General features: G+C 35.3%; 1 protein-coding gene across 3 annotated transcripts in view; it reads left to right on the top strand.

Moving 5' to 3' along the window:
* The window catches only part of TBCD (tubulin folding cofactor D), a 131570-nt gene that overhangs the window by 62461 nt on the left and 55401 nt on the right, over nt 1–13708 (top strand). For all 3 annotated transcript variants that reach the window (XM_069798914.1, XM_069798912.1, XM_069798913.1), the window contains exons 16-18: nt 1812–1869; nt 7476–7505; nt 10990–11075. In XM_069798914.1, the coding sequence (XP_069655015.1) occupies nt 1812–1869; nt 7476–7505; nt 10990–11075 (174 nt within the window). The remainder of the gene's footprint in view (nt 1–1811; nt 1870–7475; nt 7506–10989; nt 11076–13708) is intronic.

The following is a 13708-nucleotide window of genomic DNA, read 5'->3' as shown; positions in this document are numbered from 1 at the left end:
TAATATGTGTGTCCTTACACTCATCCCTAAGTGTCACTTTTGGGCCACTGTCAGAGACAAGACAATGACTTGGAAGGATTTTGCTCTGAGCCAGCACATCTCCTCTGAAATACTCTGTAATGCTTAACTTCAGGGTACCTTTGACACAGTAAGGGCAACACTCTGGATTCTGAGCTTCCTGCCTTGTTGAGGGTTTTTTTGGTGGTTTTTTTTTTTTTCTGTTTTCTCAGAAGAGAACAATATTGAAATATTGCATAACTGACAAAATAATGTTTTACCTTATAGTCCATATAATCAGAAACATCAGGCAAAAATTTGCTTCTTTTTGCTTTCCAGGACGATTTTCATCCAATTCCTTAGTTTTGAATGTTGTCTTCTATAATTAAAAGACTTATGGGAGCTATTCATATAATTAAAACGATATACTTCTTAAATGTCCCTTTAAAATTATTTTTAAGTTTGCCAGAGAAGAAAATTAGCAAACATGGTATGAAGATGATGTATTTGACCCCGCACTTTTTCAACAGCTAGCCATGTATGCTGCTACTTAATGGAATGCTTCCTGAACATTTGTTCTTCCAGTCGCTATCATTTGGATGACCGTGTTTTGTCTTATAATCACCTAATGTCTTTGTGGCAGAGGGAGGAATTGCTCATGCAAGTAGCAATAAGAAAGCATTAACTGTCTTTTGAACAATTTATTGGAGTTTATTTTCATTTCATTTTTGCTTTCTGTCTCATTTTTCTTAATGGAGATAAACTGAAATTACAGAGGCAATGTTGATTATGCATTTCAGTGAATTTTAACAACACAGTATTCTCCACTGTAGGAGACTGATAGCCACTACCCAGGGAAGCTTGATATTATCAGTGTAATTAATATCTTTATGCTAAAGCAAAGCTATCTTGGATTTACTTTTCAGCCAGTATTTATTTCCTGTTTTGCCTGGAGTCAATAAATAATGTAATGAAGAGTTTCAGAGTTTGAAAGGAATAATTTTCTGGTTAAATGATTCTCCTGAAGTGATGTTTATTTGTCACTGAAGTTAATTGAATGCTGGAGGTGGATTTCTAAAGCTGTAGACGTCATGTCCTGGGATATATTCTCTCTCTTCTGTTGTGTAGCACATCTTTTAAAAGCAGTTCTTTTGGGGTAGAAGAATTAAACTGTGCAGGGTTACCAGACTTCATGCACAAAGAAATAGTTTTGTATAATCATGTCTCTGTATCTACAAGTCACCTTTTAAAAAAACTGCTTTGCAATATGTCTTGCAAGTCACTTTTTAGCAGGATTTGCATATTGTTTTCTGATTTTTGTTACTTACAGGCTGTGATTGTTCTTGCAGAGATAGCTGCAAGTTTCCATTGCTTAACTTTCAGTTTTGCATAAGCCCTATATAAGATTTGCTGTGTGTTTGGCTATTGAGAAACTGTATTTCCAAGTTTTAACTTAAAATTGCACTAAATGAATCTCACATTAGAGATGATAGTTATGTCCAAGTTTTAAACTCCTGCTATATTTAAAAAAGAAAACTTTCTATGCAGCTAAACATATTTGCATACTTAAATTGCTTGACACAGTAGGATGGTAGTTGTCTCTTTATGCTATGGGAAGTCCACAGCAAACTAGAGAAACGAGGAAGTACGTGGTTATTTCAACTCAAATTTTAGTTTAGGCTTGTATTTATAAATAATAAGCTCCTTAGAGGAAATGCTGTGTGTTTTGCTTAGAAGTCTAAATGTTGAAATGATGGTGTTACACATTTCTTCTCATATTTTTGGTACTAATACTCAATATTTTATTTCCTTAGTGCATTGGTTATTGCTGCAGTATTTGATCGCGATGTTAATTGCAGAAGAGCTGCTTCTGTAAGTTATCACATTCTAGCTTATATGTTTCTGTTACTTTTGTTTGTTTTCATTTAATGTAATTTGTAGACTTAGCTATGTAGAACTCCAGTATATAAGCAATATATTGTGTTGTGGACAAAAAAGTGCTTTTTTAAATCCTTAGAAGTATGGTGTGAATTTAGATTCTAAATTATATAATCCACACCTTGATTTATGGCCACAGTTCACAATATGCTGCGTTGTTGTCATGATGGTTAAGATAATGTATCTAAGAAAGAGCTAGTTAGCATTTTCTAGTCACAATATCAAAGACAAAAGGATCATACATAATATACAAACACTGTGTCTTTTTCAAGTCACCAAGCTGGTAAGTTTTGTGAATTTTCTAATTGTTCATCAACTCTTACTCTGTAATTGTGGTAAGTTGAAAATTTCTAGAATAATCTCTCTCCTTCAAACATATTTTCAGTTATTGTATAAAAGTCTTTTCTGTAGGACTGGGAATTTTTAAAAGAAAGTGATAAATCCATTAGGTAGGTATTCTTATCTAGTTAATATGACTGACACCAAAGTATATTCTGTGGAACCTTTCTGTAGAAAGTATTTATGCTGTTGAGAATTGAAAAGAATGTGTGATTGTTCTTAAGAGAAGGGAACTTATGGAGGAGAGGTTATAGAATTTGGTAAGAAGAAAGAATGGACATCTTTGAGAATTTAAGTCAGTGTGTTGTATATATTGAACTTGCTTTCTTAAAGAAAAAAAGTATGAGTTGCCTGTTTCCACAGATAAAACAAATTATCTTATGCAGATGTAAAAACCCCCACCCAATAACTGTATTAGCTCAAACACAGGACCAAACAATATCTGTCAAAGAACTGGGTGTCTTTATTCCTAAGAATAAGCGTCACTGTGAATGCATTTAAAACAAACAAACAAAAAATTAAAAAAAAAGCTGTCTTTGCAACATGGAAATTAATTAACAGGTCTATCTTATTTTTTGACTGAAAATTTGAAAGCTAATGCATTTATAGCATAAGAAGGATTTCTCAGGGATGCCTGGATAGCATCCTTATTTTTTCTAGCCACCCCTCTGCTTGAGAGTTTAAGCTGTTGAATGAAGCTGTAGCATAATTGCTGGGGAAGTGAGTCAGTTGCTTCTGTAATCTTATCACAAATCACTTTGTCTAAATAGGTTAAAACCAAAGCATAGAAGCTAAGATGCTGTAGATTGCTGAGTACTGATATAACATACTGTTTGCATACTGTACAACTAAATTAATATGAACAATGCTACTTTCCCCCAAACTTCAACTCCTGAACTTTAGAAACTAGAATTCACTATTCTTGGCTAATTTAAGTCACTTTTTTCCACTAAGGATTTTATTTTAATACAAAGGTAGCTTTGCTTTCCCAAGAACTGCACAAAACATTAAGGAGTATAGATGGTGAAAAGTGAGTTATTTATTTGCTCTGTAGGAATTGTCCTAGGAATCAGCGGTAATATATATAAAGACGAGAATTCTTTTTAACATGATTGCCACTACAAATGTACTTCTTACCTTTAGTGGCTTGATCTAATAGTCGTGCGTAATCTTCATTATGTTTTTCTGCTTAAACATAAACCGATAGTTTGACCATGAAATATGGTGCTAAATCAGATACATTTACTAATGCTATAAGCTTAGTGCAGATTGTGCTTCCATATTTCAAATGAGTACAAAATAAAGTACATTTTCTTCTCATTTCCTTCTTCTACTTTAAACCAAGCTATTGAGCATTCTGCAATTAGGTTATTTCCAGTCAAATTAATTTTTTCATTAGTACATTCTAATTTAGAGCTGGTCAAAATTTGGAATTGCTGTTTTGATGGATAGTTATGAAAGTACTGAAATCTTTTTTCTTATTTTAGAAAGGCAGGCAAAGAAAAACATTGTGTTTACTAGGCATTACTACAATTTCGAAGAAAAACACTTGGGAGTCCTAATTATTTCCAGTCATTACTACAGTTAAATACATATTTAAATAAATAACATGTTTTACTAGATTTTCCATCTATTACAATATGCAATATATTATAATGCAGAGCCCCAATAAAACAAAATAGCATGTAGAGATATTTTGAACCCTGAGGTTAGAGAGAATAAAACAAGACTGTTCTTTTGAAGCTCCAAAAGCATTCTGAGCTGACTTTTGCAACTGTTTCATGAATAATTATTATAAGGAATAATCACACGAACAAGTGATCTTGGATTGGGCTCCATTCAGCTCTGACATCTTAAAGAGAGGGTTTGGGGTTTTTTTCCCTCTCGGTTGGTTGATATGTTTTAAAATCATGACTTAGAGAATGTTTTAATTTTTTTTAATATTTTTTTCAGTTTTTGTGGGAAAGTGAAGTACTGGGGTTACAAGGCTAGTTGTTCATCTTGGTTCTGATATCATGGAATCTTTACATTAAGATCTTTGCATCCAAGTTTTCCATCTCCAGAAGGGGATTGTTTGAAAAATGAAAAATTATTATTACAAAACAATTGAAGTATTTGGCATCTTTTAGGAATTTGCAGATGTTTGAAAGTATGATTGAAATAGTAACATTTTCAGTTATTGAAAATAATCTCCTAAGTATTCTGAAGAAAATTCTTTTGTGAAACAATAAAAAAGTTCTAAAGGAACAAGGAGGGAATTCTGTGAACATGAAATAAGCTCTAGAAAATCACCTTTTCATTTGGATGAACAATATGTTTAATTATTTTCATATTTTTATTTTACTTTCTTTCACAAAGCTTTAACAGAATAATATTGTGGGGATGATTTTCCTCGTAACTTCTCCTGTTCAATGTACTCTTTCAGACCCAAGAAAAATAGTTTACCGTATCACATTTTTGTTACTAAAATTGGGATTAGATGCTGTTCTCCTAGAACAGTAATGTCTTTAAATTGTCACAGCTGGAATGTGCATTGTCTACAAAGTCTTCTTAAATCAGTGGTGAAATTTTCCAAATATAACTCTAAACACTCTAGGATTCTGTTTTTTACATTCCTTAAAGGGCTTTTTCTGTTTTTCTTTGAATATCTTGCTTTTCATTGTAAATTTCCCCATAATTGGCTGAAAACTTATTTGCAGAAGAGGCACCTTTTAGCTTTTTTTTTTTAAATGCACAACAACAGTGCTGAAAATGACAGAGGTTCATGGTGATACATAGGAACCTCCCTCAACCTAAGTAAACCGCTGTGAAACAAGTCACTATACAGTTTTAGTCTGCAACTGGAAAATTTTCTAGCTACCGAGCTATGTATAGAGGACTTTGCTAGTTACCATATTTCTCTTCATACTTTCATGAATTGTAAATTCATGACACAAGCATGAGAATCTATAACAGACTGATTATTTTTCTCCAAGGCTATTAAATTGAAATCATTGACATATGTATTTATAGTAAGGCAATACTAATATCTATGTTTGCAAGTAGTGGTTAAAGTTGTATGTTTTCAATAGATAAACTAATCAATTAAGTGTAAATTAACATGTAAATTAGATGTTTAGAATACATCAGGTGAATGCTAAGTATTTTTGCCATGCTGCTGGACTGTTTCTTAGATCTTCATGATTGTTCTTCTAAGTTAAAAAATGAAATGGTGATATTAGCAGTGGAATTTTAAAATTTCTACATTAAGTAAAGAAACTATGTGAAGTCTTCATGTACAATAACTGTTTTGCTGCAACATTGTCTATAGACCCCTATACATCTTTTCCAATGATTTTGCCACAGTATATTTCAGTTCTGGGCCTATAAATATATATTGTAAGTAGAATAAAACTTTCAGTGGTTTGAGACCAGATTTATGTTGTTTGGACATTGAAGTTTCTGATTTAAAACAAAAAAAACGAACAAAAAAAGGCTTTACAGATTTTGTGTCATTAAGGCACTTGTCTGAGCAGTACATTTTTAAAAGAAATTGTAATGCAGTGATTAAACTATTAAATCCCTTGGATATGATAGTTGAGAGCATTATGCCTGCTGAAACATCCCTATGCTGAGTAAAAGGGTCTCAATAGCATAAAAGGAGATCTAAAGCTAATATGTAAGTAAAAAGAAATAAATGATGCAGGGTGACATGAAATGATGTTCTGGCAAATCCTGGCTGGGAGCATATGTTGGTAGAGAGGTAAGGAGTGAAAAAAAATCGTTGTCAGAAGCTGGGCTACAGCATACAATGAAGAACAAGTGTAAGGCATTGCTGCAGCTTATGTTCCTGTTCTGGGAGGCTGCTTTATGTGTTGCCCAAGGGTGTATCTACACTGCCGCCACCACGGAGCATAGCCCATACGGTTGTACCCGAGGCAATCCTAAACTGGTTAGCTCAGGGGCACTGCTGGCAGCGTGGCTGCAACTGCGAGCAGGCTAAGGTGGGCTCCAAAACTTGCTAAGGTGGTGGGTAAGCGGTTTAGAGTCAGCCTGTGCTACGTGTCCTGCAGTGGATATACACTGCAAGTAGGAGCTGAACTAGCCTGGGCAAGTCTACAGGAACTGCAGTCATTATCCTAAACAGACATAACCTCAGAAATGCACTAAGAGACTCTGGCTTCATTAGGGCTTGCTTCACCTGTGTTCTCTGAGTGCTTGCTCCATATGTAAAGTATGATACCTTGGTGAGCTACCTTAACCTTTTGTTTTTACAGGTGGATTACCACATGCGTACTGTATTTATGTAGGAAATACAGAAGCTCTGTCTGTCAAAATTCTTGTGGCGTTTTCAGTAAAGATTGGGACTTCCCCTTGTATGTTAAATATCAATTGTCAGGTGACAAATGCTGTCCATTGCTGGCGATCTGTGGTTGTAGATGGAGCGATATTTCTTAAGAGAAGTGTCCAGATAGTGATGATCTCTCCTTTCTGAAAAGAGTTAAAATTTACAGAAGTTTTTATTAATACTTATTATTGTATATCCTTTTAAGGAACAAAAAAATAATTTACTTTTTTGAGAGAGGGAGAAAATTCAAGCAGGGAGTAGGGAGCTAAGTAGGTTTTATTCTGTATACCATGCAAGTAGAGAGATTAACTTTATTTGTTGCGTTTTGCAAGACTTTGAGTTTAGGTAATGCAAAACACAAGAAACATACATTAATTTTGTCTTCAGGTTTTATAATGTCAGTGTTTCAGCGTGCTTTCAGATGTGTCTTTCAAATAAGTATTGCATTCTCAATAATTTTTTGTCTGAAGTTCTCATTGACAAAGAATCAAACTTTGCCTATTACTAGCACATTAAGTTGAACTAGTCAGACAGAAGTGAGCTGTCTCAATATCTGTTGTCTATAGGTATTAACTTTCAATTCCAGTGCGAAGCCTTGTGTCACTACTCAAAAGCACTCTTGTGGGTGTGACTAGTTTAATAAACTTGGTATTCTTAAAACTGCTGTCATGCAACATACAGCTTTAAGAACACCAGAACATAGAGACGCAGAAACAAAAAAGCCCCGTGGGCTTGTTCTACTGACAAAGCTTACTTTATTTAAAAAAGAAAAGCCATGGGTCATTTATATTGTTGTGTGTTTTGAATTCATCATCTGGTGTTTATCAAAAAGCAAACCTGACTCGTTTTGGTATGTTTGTTCTCTGTTCCTTAGGCTGCCTTCCAGGAGAATGTTGGGAGACAGGTACGGTAACTTTCCTGAATCTTCATTCATTAGTGCCTTGGAGGTTACTGTAAACGTGTAGTACCTAAAGTCAAAATAAGACGCTGTGGCTTCAGAGAAATTGAGTAAAAGGATGTCACAAAATAATTATTTTCATTATCAGCAAACAAGTTCTTGTGGAATATTTTTCTGATATGTGAGTTTTATTTTAATAATCTAGTTCTGGAAGAAAATGAGCTTTCTGGTAGTTTTCAGTCATTCTGAAAAGCAAAATCAGCAGGTGTGATGGCCATTCTACACCTTGCAAACTGCAATGCTCTTAAAGGAGGAAAAGTGCAATGTTTTGGTTATTTTTTTGTTTCATTGACTTTCTAGTTTTTAATAGAACAACTGAAGTGTGCTGCACAATCTTTGTTCTGGTTGGTGATACACTACCTTAGGCTTAAGAGTCTTAAACTCAATATTTGGTTTTGCCTGTGGCACCATAATGCTACCACATAGATATTTTGAGAAATCTGTTACTCCAGGAGGTACCTAAGTGCTTTGAAAAAAAGTATTGTGGTAAGTTCCTATGAAACTTAGCAACCTTTAAGTAGTTAAAATGCTCAGATAACTTTGATTTGCAGCCTCGGAGGAGAAGCAAATAGCATGAAGACCTGGATTTCAAAGTTTCCTGGTTTCTCATGAGGAATTAATAAAGCTGAATATACAACTTAGAGGGAAGAAAAAAGTGGGGGCGGGGGGGGGGGAGGGGGAAGATTCAGTTAGTGAATTCTTGTGACAGTGTGGGCATGTGAGCATGGTTAAAGTAAATTTTGTTATCAATAAGACATTCCTTAAGGGATCTTTGTTAAAATCCTGTCTAGCTTTCCCTGTTACCATTCCTGAAGATCTCTGTTATGAGCCGGGATATTGTTCCTTTAGAACTATCGGTATTAGGCAACGTGTCTGTAACTGGTGTGTGTATTTCTAGATAGAATTAGGTTAATAGCAGAGAAAGGGTGCAAGAAGACTAGGAGGAAGAGGGTAGATATTTTTGGTGACCTGACCCAGCTGGGTTTGTGATAACTAAAAGCCAGGGTGATTCTTCTCTGGGTCTATAGTTACTGGCCTGGAGAGGTTAGTCATCATACAGCAACTCAGCCTGATTGCACTTTGTGAGGTACTGAATGAAGTAAACACCTTGCTGTGACTTTAGTTCTAGGTGAGATAGGGCTCCTGGGTGCTGCAGGTTTAGAAATGCTTCCATGTAGCAAAAATTTTGTGGAGGTTTTTTATTCTTAATCAGAGGAGTATGGTCTACGTTAGTTTAAAACTAGAAAGTTTCCTTATTGACTCTGCTTTCACCCATGATTCAAATTTTTCAGTGTTGATAGAACACACAACAATTTTAGCTTGTATGTTGGCATGTTAAGGAGGAGTTTGCAGTGAAACACTAAGTTTTCATGGCATGAAGAATGCTATCAGTCTCCACTTGGTTCCTGTAGAAGTTCAGAAGTTTTACTTACTGAACCATTCCTTACTGCCTAGGAAAATGGTTACTTAATCAGTGGATACACCCTCTGTAGTTCTTTCCCTGGATGTAATGTGTTGAAAGAGAAACCCTTTCTCTGAATTGGAAGGAGCTGAAACGTATTCTCCATCTGAATTAACAGTGCTGATAGTAAATGGTGGAGAAAAAAGTTGACCTCACTTACTTCCTGGTTCCTGCCTGCTTCACCTTTGCAATTCAACATGTCCTGAATCCAAGAGCTTGCTTTTATGGCCTCGGAAAAAGAAGCCATTGTAATTTACACTTCATGTAAATGAAAACTTTGGAAATTTTGAAGAATTTTTTAAAAGCATAAATCATGAGAAATGCACATGCTTCTAGTAAGACAAACTTCTATATTGGAGAAGTAAGTTTTAAGTGTACTGACAGAATAGAAACTTAGCTTTTCCTCTGAAGACTGTCTGTCCCATCAGCCATGACCTCTGTACTCATGAACTTGGTGTCAGGAATTTTGCTGTCTCACTGACATGCACTGTGGCACCATGACCTTTGGCATCAAATTGGCACACTTACAGCCAAGTAATAGACAGCAAGGTCCAACTAGCAGCTAGAATTGAAATTGTTTAGCTGTGATTTTCCTTATGTACGGTATGCATTTGTATATATTTCATTGTTTGTCTTGTTGTTTGGCTATAAAACATACTGAGGTATTTATCATGTGTACATTTTTCTCCCTAATCAGTGTTTCATTAGGCTTTTGGTGCATGCAGTCATTTCACCTTTTTATTAGGGCTTGCAGGTAGTCTCTTGGATAAGCCATAAAAATTCTGTCTATCCTTCTTGGTTCAGTCAGATTCCAGGCCTTGCTTTTTTGGACTGTTGGCATTATGCTTCCCAGAATAAGACCTCCGCAGTAGCTGTCAGCTTCCCACTGCTTGCAGTATATACTTCTTTAATTATTCAGGCTTAGATCTAGAGATATTTTCTACTATTTTTGCATGGCTGTATCCTAATGTGGAAGGGATGAGTGAGCTGTAAACAAACAAAACTCTATCATATCCAGAACCTGTACTTCCACATAGCCTTATTGCTTAAATATCATATGATTGTCCCTTCTGTAAGTGAGTGTAGTGTCTCTCAGTTGGCTGTTTTCCATTTGTACTTAATTATGGCTTGTGGAGGCTATGCTGCCTCCTCCATTCCAAAACACGGCCTTGCTGCGTAATACTGTATTAAATCAGTCATAGCCAATCAAAATTCTGAATATCTGAATTGTATTGCTTATATAAAAAGGCAAATTTTTAGGTGGCAATTGCATATTTGGAAAGATGATTTATCTTCTAAAACCAGAATTTTTTGAACAGTGATGTCAGAAGTGTGATACTTCTGTAGTATTCAAAGTTTCAGGCTTTGCTGGGAACTAGTGTTCTTTTTAAAAACAAACTAACCCCAGTTTTTTAGTTCATTAATAAACAAGTCATAAAATATATGTGTAAGTAGAAACAAATAGAAGTAATAGAACTGCCATATATTCTACGTGATGCATATCTTGGTGCCTAAATCTCTAATTTTGTACTACATAAAACTTGCAGCAGATACTTGTCCCTTCACATAACCTGAAAACATGTTTACATTTATCTAAACCTTCTTTTAGAGAAATAATTTTTTGTGTACATACACAGTCATGCATTCACCAAATATATATTTGGATATGACTTGAAGGTGTTAAGATAGATATTGCATAGTTTATCACCTGCTGCTATTTACTTTGTTTGTCACTGACTCATAAGTGAAGCTAGGTATTTTGCTGTTTGTATATCCGATATCCTTTATACCTTTAGTATAAGTGATTTTACTAGAAATTAGAAATTAAATTTTATTTTTTCACTGCTTGGAGAGTAGTAGTAGATTTGTTTTCAATGATGTTGCCTATTTGGAAAGTATTTTACATTTTTAAATAATATTTTCTTTTTGGTTTTTTTTTTTCTCCCCTCTTCCCTATGATGTTTGTAGGGCACTTTTCCACATGGCATAGACATTCTAACTGCAGCTGATTATTTTGCTGTTGGTAACAGAGTTAACTGTTACCTGACTATAAGGTAAGTTTCCAAGCATTAGTTTTCCTAAACATGAGGGACCTCTTTTACATAATGAAATATTTGTCTGATTGTTTCACCTTACTGAACATTATGTTTATTACTGTTGTTTTTGAATAAATTAAAATTTGATTTTTCTTATTTCTGCATCAGACTGCTTATTATGTGTAAGACACAGTGTAAATGTGACCATGATTTCCTTGTCTACGTGGAGGAAGCAGCCAAGAGGTAGTGTTTGCAGGTGTTACAAAACCATCTAAGCTGGTCTAAGCTGGTCAAGTTTAGAGAAGACTAGGGGATTTTGAAGAGTTGTAGTAAAAGGAGAGGCTGTTATGATGGCAGATAGACTCTGATGTGGGTAAAAAATTAATACCCATTTTAAAAAATACTTTGGACAAGTTGTTGAATTTGTGGTCTGTGCATGGACCTTAACTTGAGTGCTTATATTTTTCATAGATAGCTCAGTGAAAATCTAGCCACAGTTTGCAGTAGTGTTTGAAAAAACAAACTGGTCACTGCAGTATGAAGTCTGCAAAGAATGTAATGGGAAATACCAGTACTGGTGTGGTGCTGTTATAAATCAGTGACTTGTCTTGGAATACTGTGTTCTGTTCTGGTCAGCTTTCTGAAAATACAGTAATGCTGAAGTCAGGGGAATTCAGAGGCAAGCTGGGTGCACAGGATGACTAAAATGAGCATAAGATTGTACTTCCTCATGAGAAGATGAAAAAGACTGAGGGCTGGGTTCTAGCTTTAGTTACACAGACAGACAGTCTAGCCTAGGTGTCTAGCCTCTCTCCATAGCCAATGCAAAGAGACAGGCACCTACAGAAGGTGATTCAGACCATTTTAAGATAGGTCAGATAAATTGCCCTATGGAGTTGCATGTTGCTCAGTAGCCAACAGGTTAGAAAGGCTTGAAGAGATTATATTCTTGGGGAACAGAAATAGCAAACAGGTATATGATGGTTTATGCTCTGTTGCCAGCTTTGTGACTTCCAATGAGCAGTTTTTTAAGATGATTTGCACTGGAACCCTCTGTCCTCTTCTTGACCATTTTTTTAATTGATATGTCCACCTCCATGTTGTCCCTCTTGTGCATAATCATTTCAGTCTGTACATACTTCACCTTTTACCTACTGTTGTCCCTTCTGGGGTCCACGCCTTCCTCCTACACTCTTCCCCAGAGCTCCCGCCTACTGAGCTGAGATGGAGAAATGCAGTGGCTTGGTATTCAATGCTGCTCTAGATCTGTATAGCTTAACTGTGGTTTTTGAAACTCTGGCTTTTTGTACTAGTGGAAAATTGAAAATATTCAAAATTGACAAAGCAGTTTTTATTTTCTCTCTTACAATTTTGGTTTGGAGACTAATTATGTTCTCCTTACTTTTTGAGAGCTGACTTGTTGATTTCTTTTTTTTTTCCAATGCTCATTTATTACTCCTTTCATTGTGATTTCCACAGTTTTTATGGGAGTGTTACTTATCTAAGTGAAAATATTTTTACTGTTGATTGCTTTCTTCCACTCTTGTGCCTTTCTTTAAATTGTGCAACAGAAAGAATAAATTTGTAAATTCTTTATAAATAAACTTATGCACTTAGTAGCATGAATCCTTGAAACCATGTTCAGTGTTATTAATCAAACTCTTCTTTATAAAGTATTTGTCATCTCATTCATTATATTACTTTTTAAAATCTTCACTACTTTGCTCTTCAAGCAGTATGTCATTATTTGGGTCAATACTTAATTATTTCCTTATTTTTGTCTGAGTAACATCAAAGGAAAAGTACATAAGAGTATATTTGGCTGCACAGAAAACATGTATCATTATGATGTGGTAGCAAGAATGGACCTTTCTGATTGGTATGCCTTAAGGTGGTGTAATTGTTTATGTAGCTGGAAAAAGCTGCTTGAGGTTCATATTCCAGATCTAGAATCTTTAGCTGTCCTTCCCCCGCCCAGATAAAACAATCCCAGGACACTTTGTATGCCAGCATAATACCGCTATGTGAAAGGAAGCTGTGCAGGTGTGAGGGTTGGTACTGCTAGAATCCTTTAAGCAATAAAAGCTTGAAAAAGATGTGTCAGTTTCAACAGAATTTGGTTTTGGCTGATAAATGATGATATATTCTGGTAGAGAGGCAGTATCGTATATATTTTTATATATATATATATGGTACGTGTGTGTGTATAAATAGTTGGTTATATCCTTTCAAATCTAAATATTTTTATGCACATTTTTCATGCTGGGTGCCCTTTTGAAAGTTTTTGCTAATGTTCTTTGGAGGATTCAGCTCAAACATCATAATCTATTTCTGAGGATGGAAGGTAGAGGAAACCCATTTTGTATGAACTGGGAGTAAAGACATGTGATTTCAGGAGTTCTGGGCTTGGTAGAAGCAGAGTTAAGGAAGAAGCTTCTTAATCTAAGTAGAGTGGGATACAAAAATCTTACCAGCAACATTATCAGGAAGGCTAGACTTCTGGCCAAGGTTACTTGCATTAAATACTCAGTAGGGTACTAAAGATGAGGACTGTAGTTAAAGGTGGATATAAACTAGAACTGAAAGTGGGATTGGGCTACAGACATGGCCCAAGAGATCAACTTTGATGAACCAGGCAAGGAAGTTCAGAT

The sequence above is a fragment of the Haliaeetus albicilla genome, chromosome 12 (genome assembly GCF_947461875.1).
Source record: "Haliaeetus albicilla chromosome 12, bHalAlb1.1, whole genome shotgun sequence".
NCBI classification, from domain to species: domain Eukaryota; kingdom Metazoa; phylum Chordata; class Aves; order Accipitriformes; family Accipitridae; genus Haliaeetus; species Haliaeetus albicilla.
Note: the sequence above shows the minus strand (reverse complement) of the source record. Positions and strands in the feature narration are given on the sequence as shown.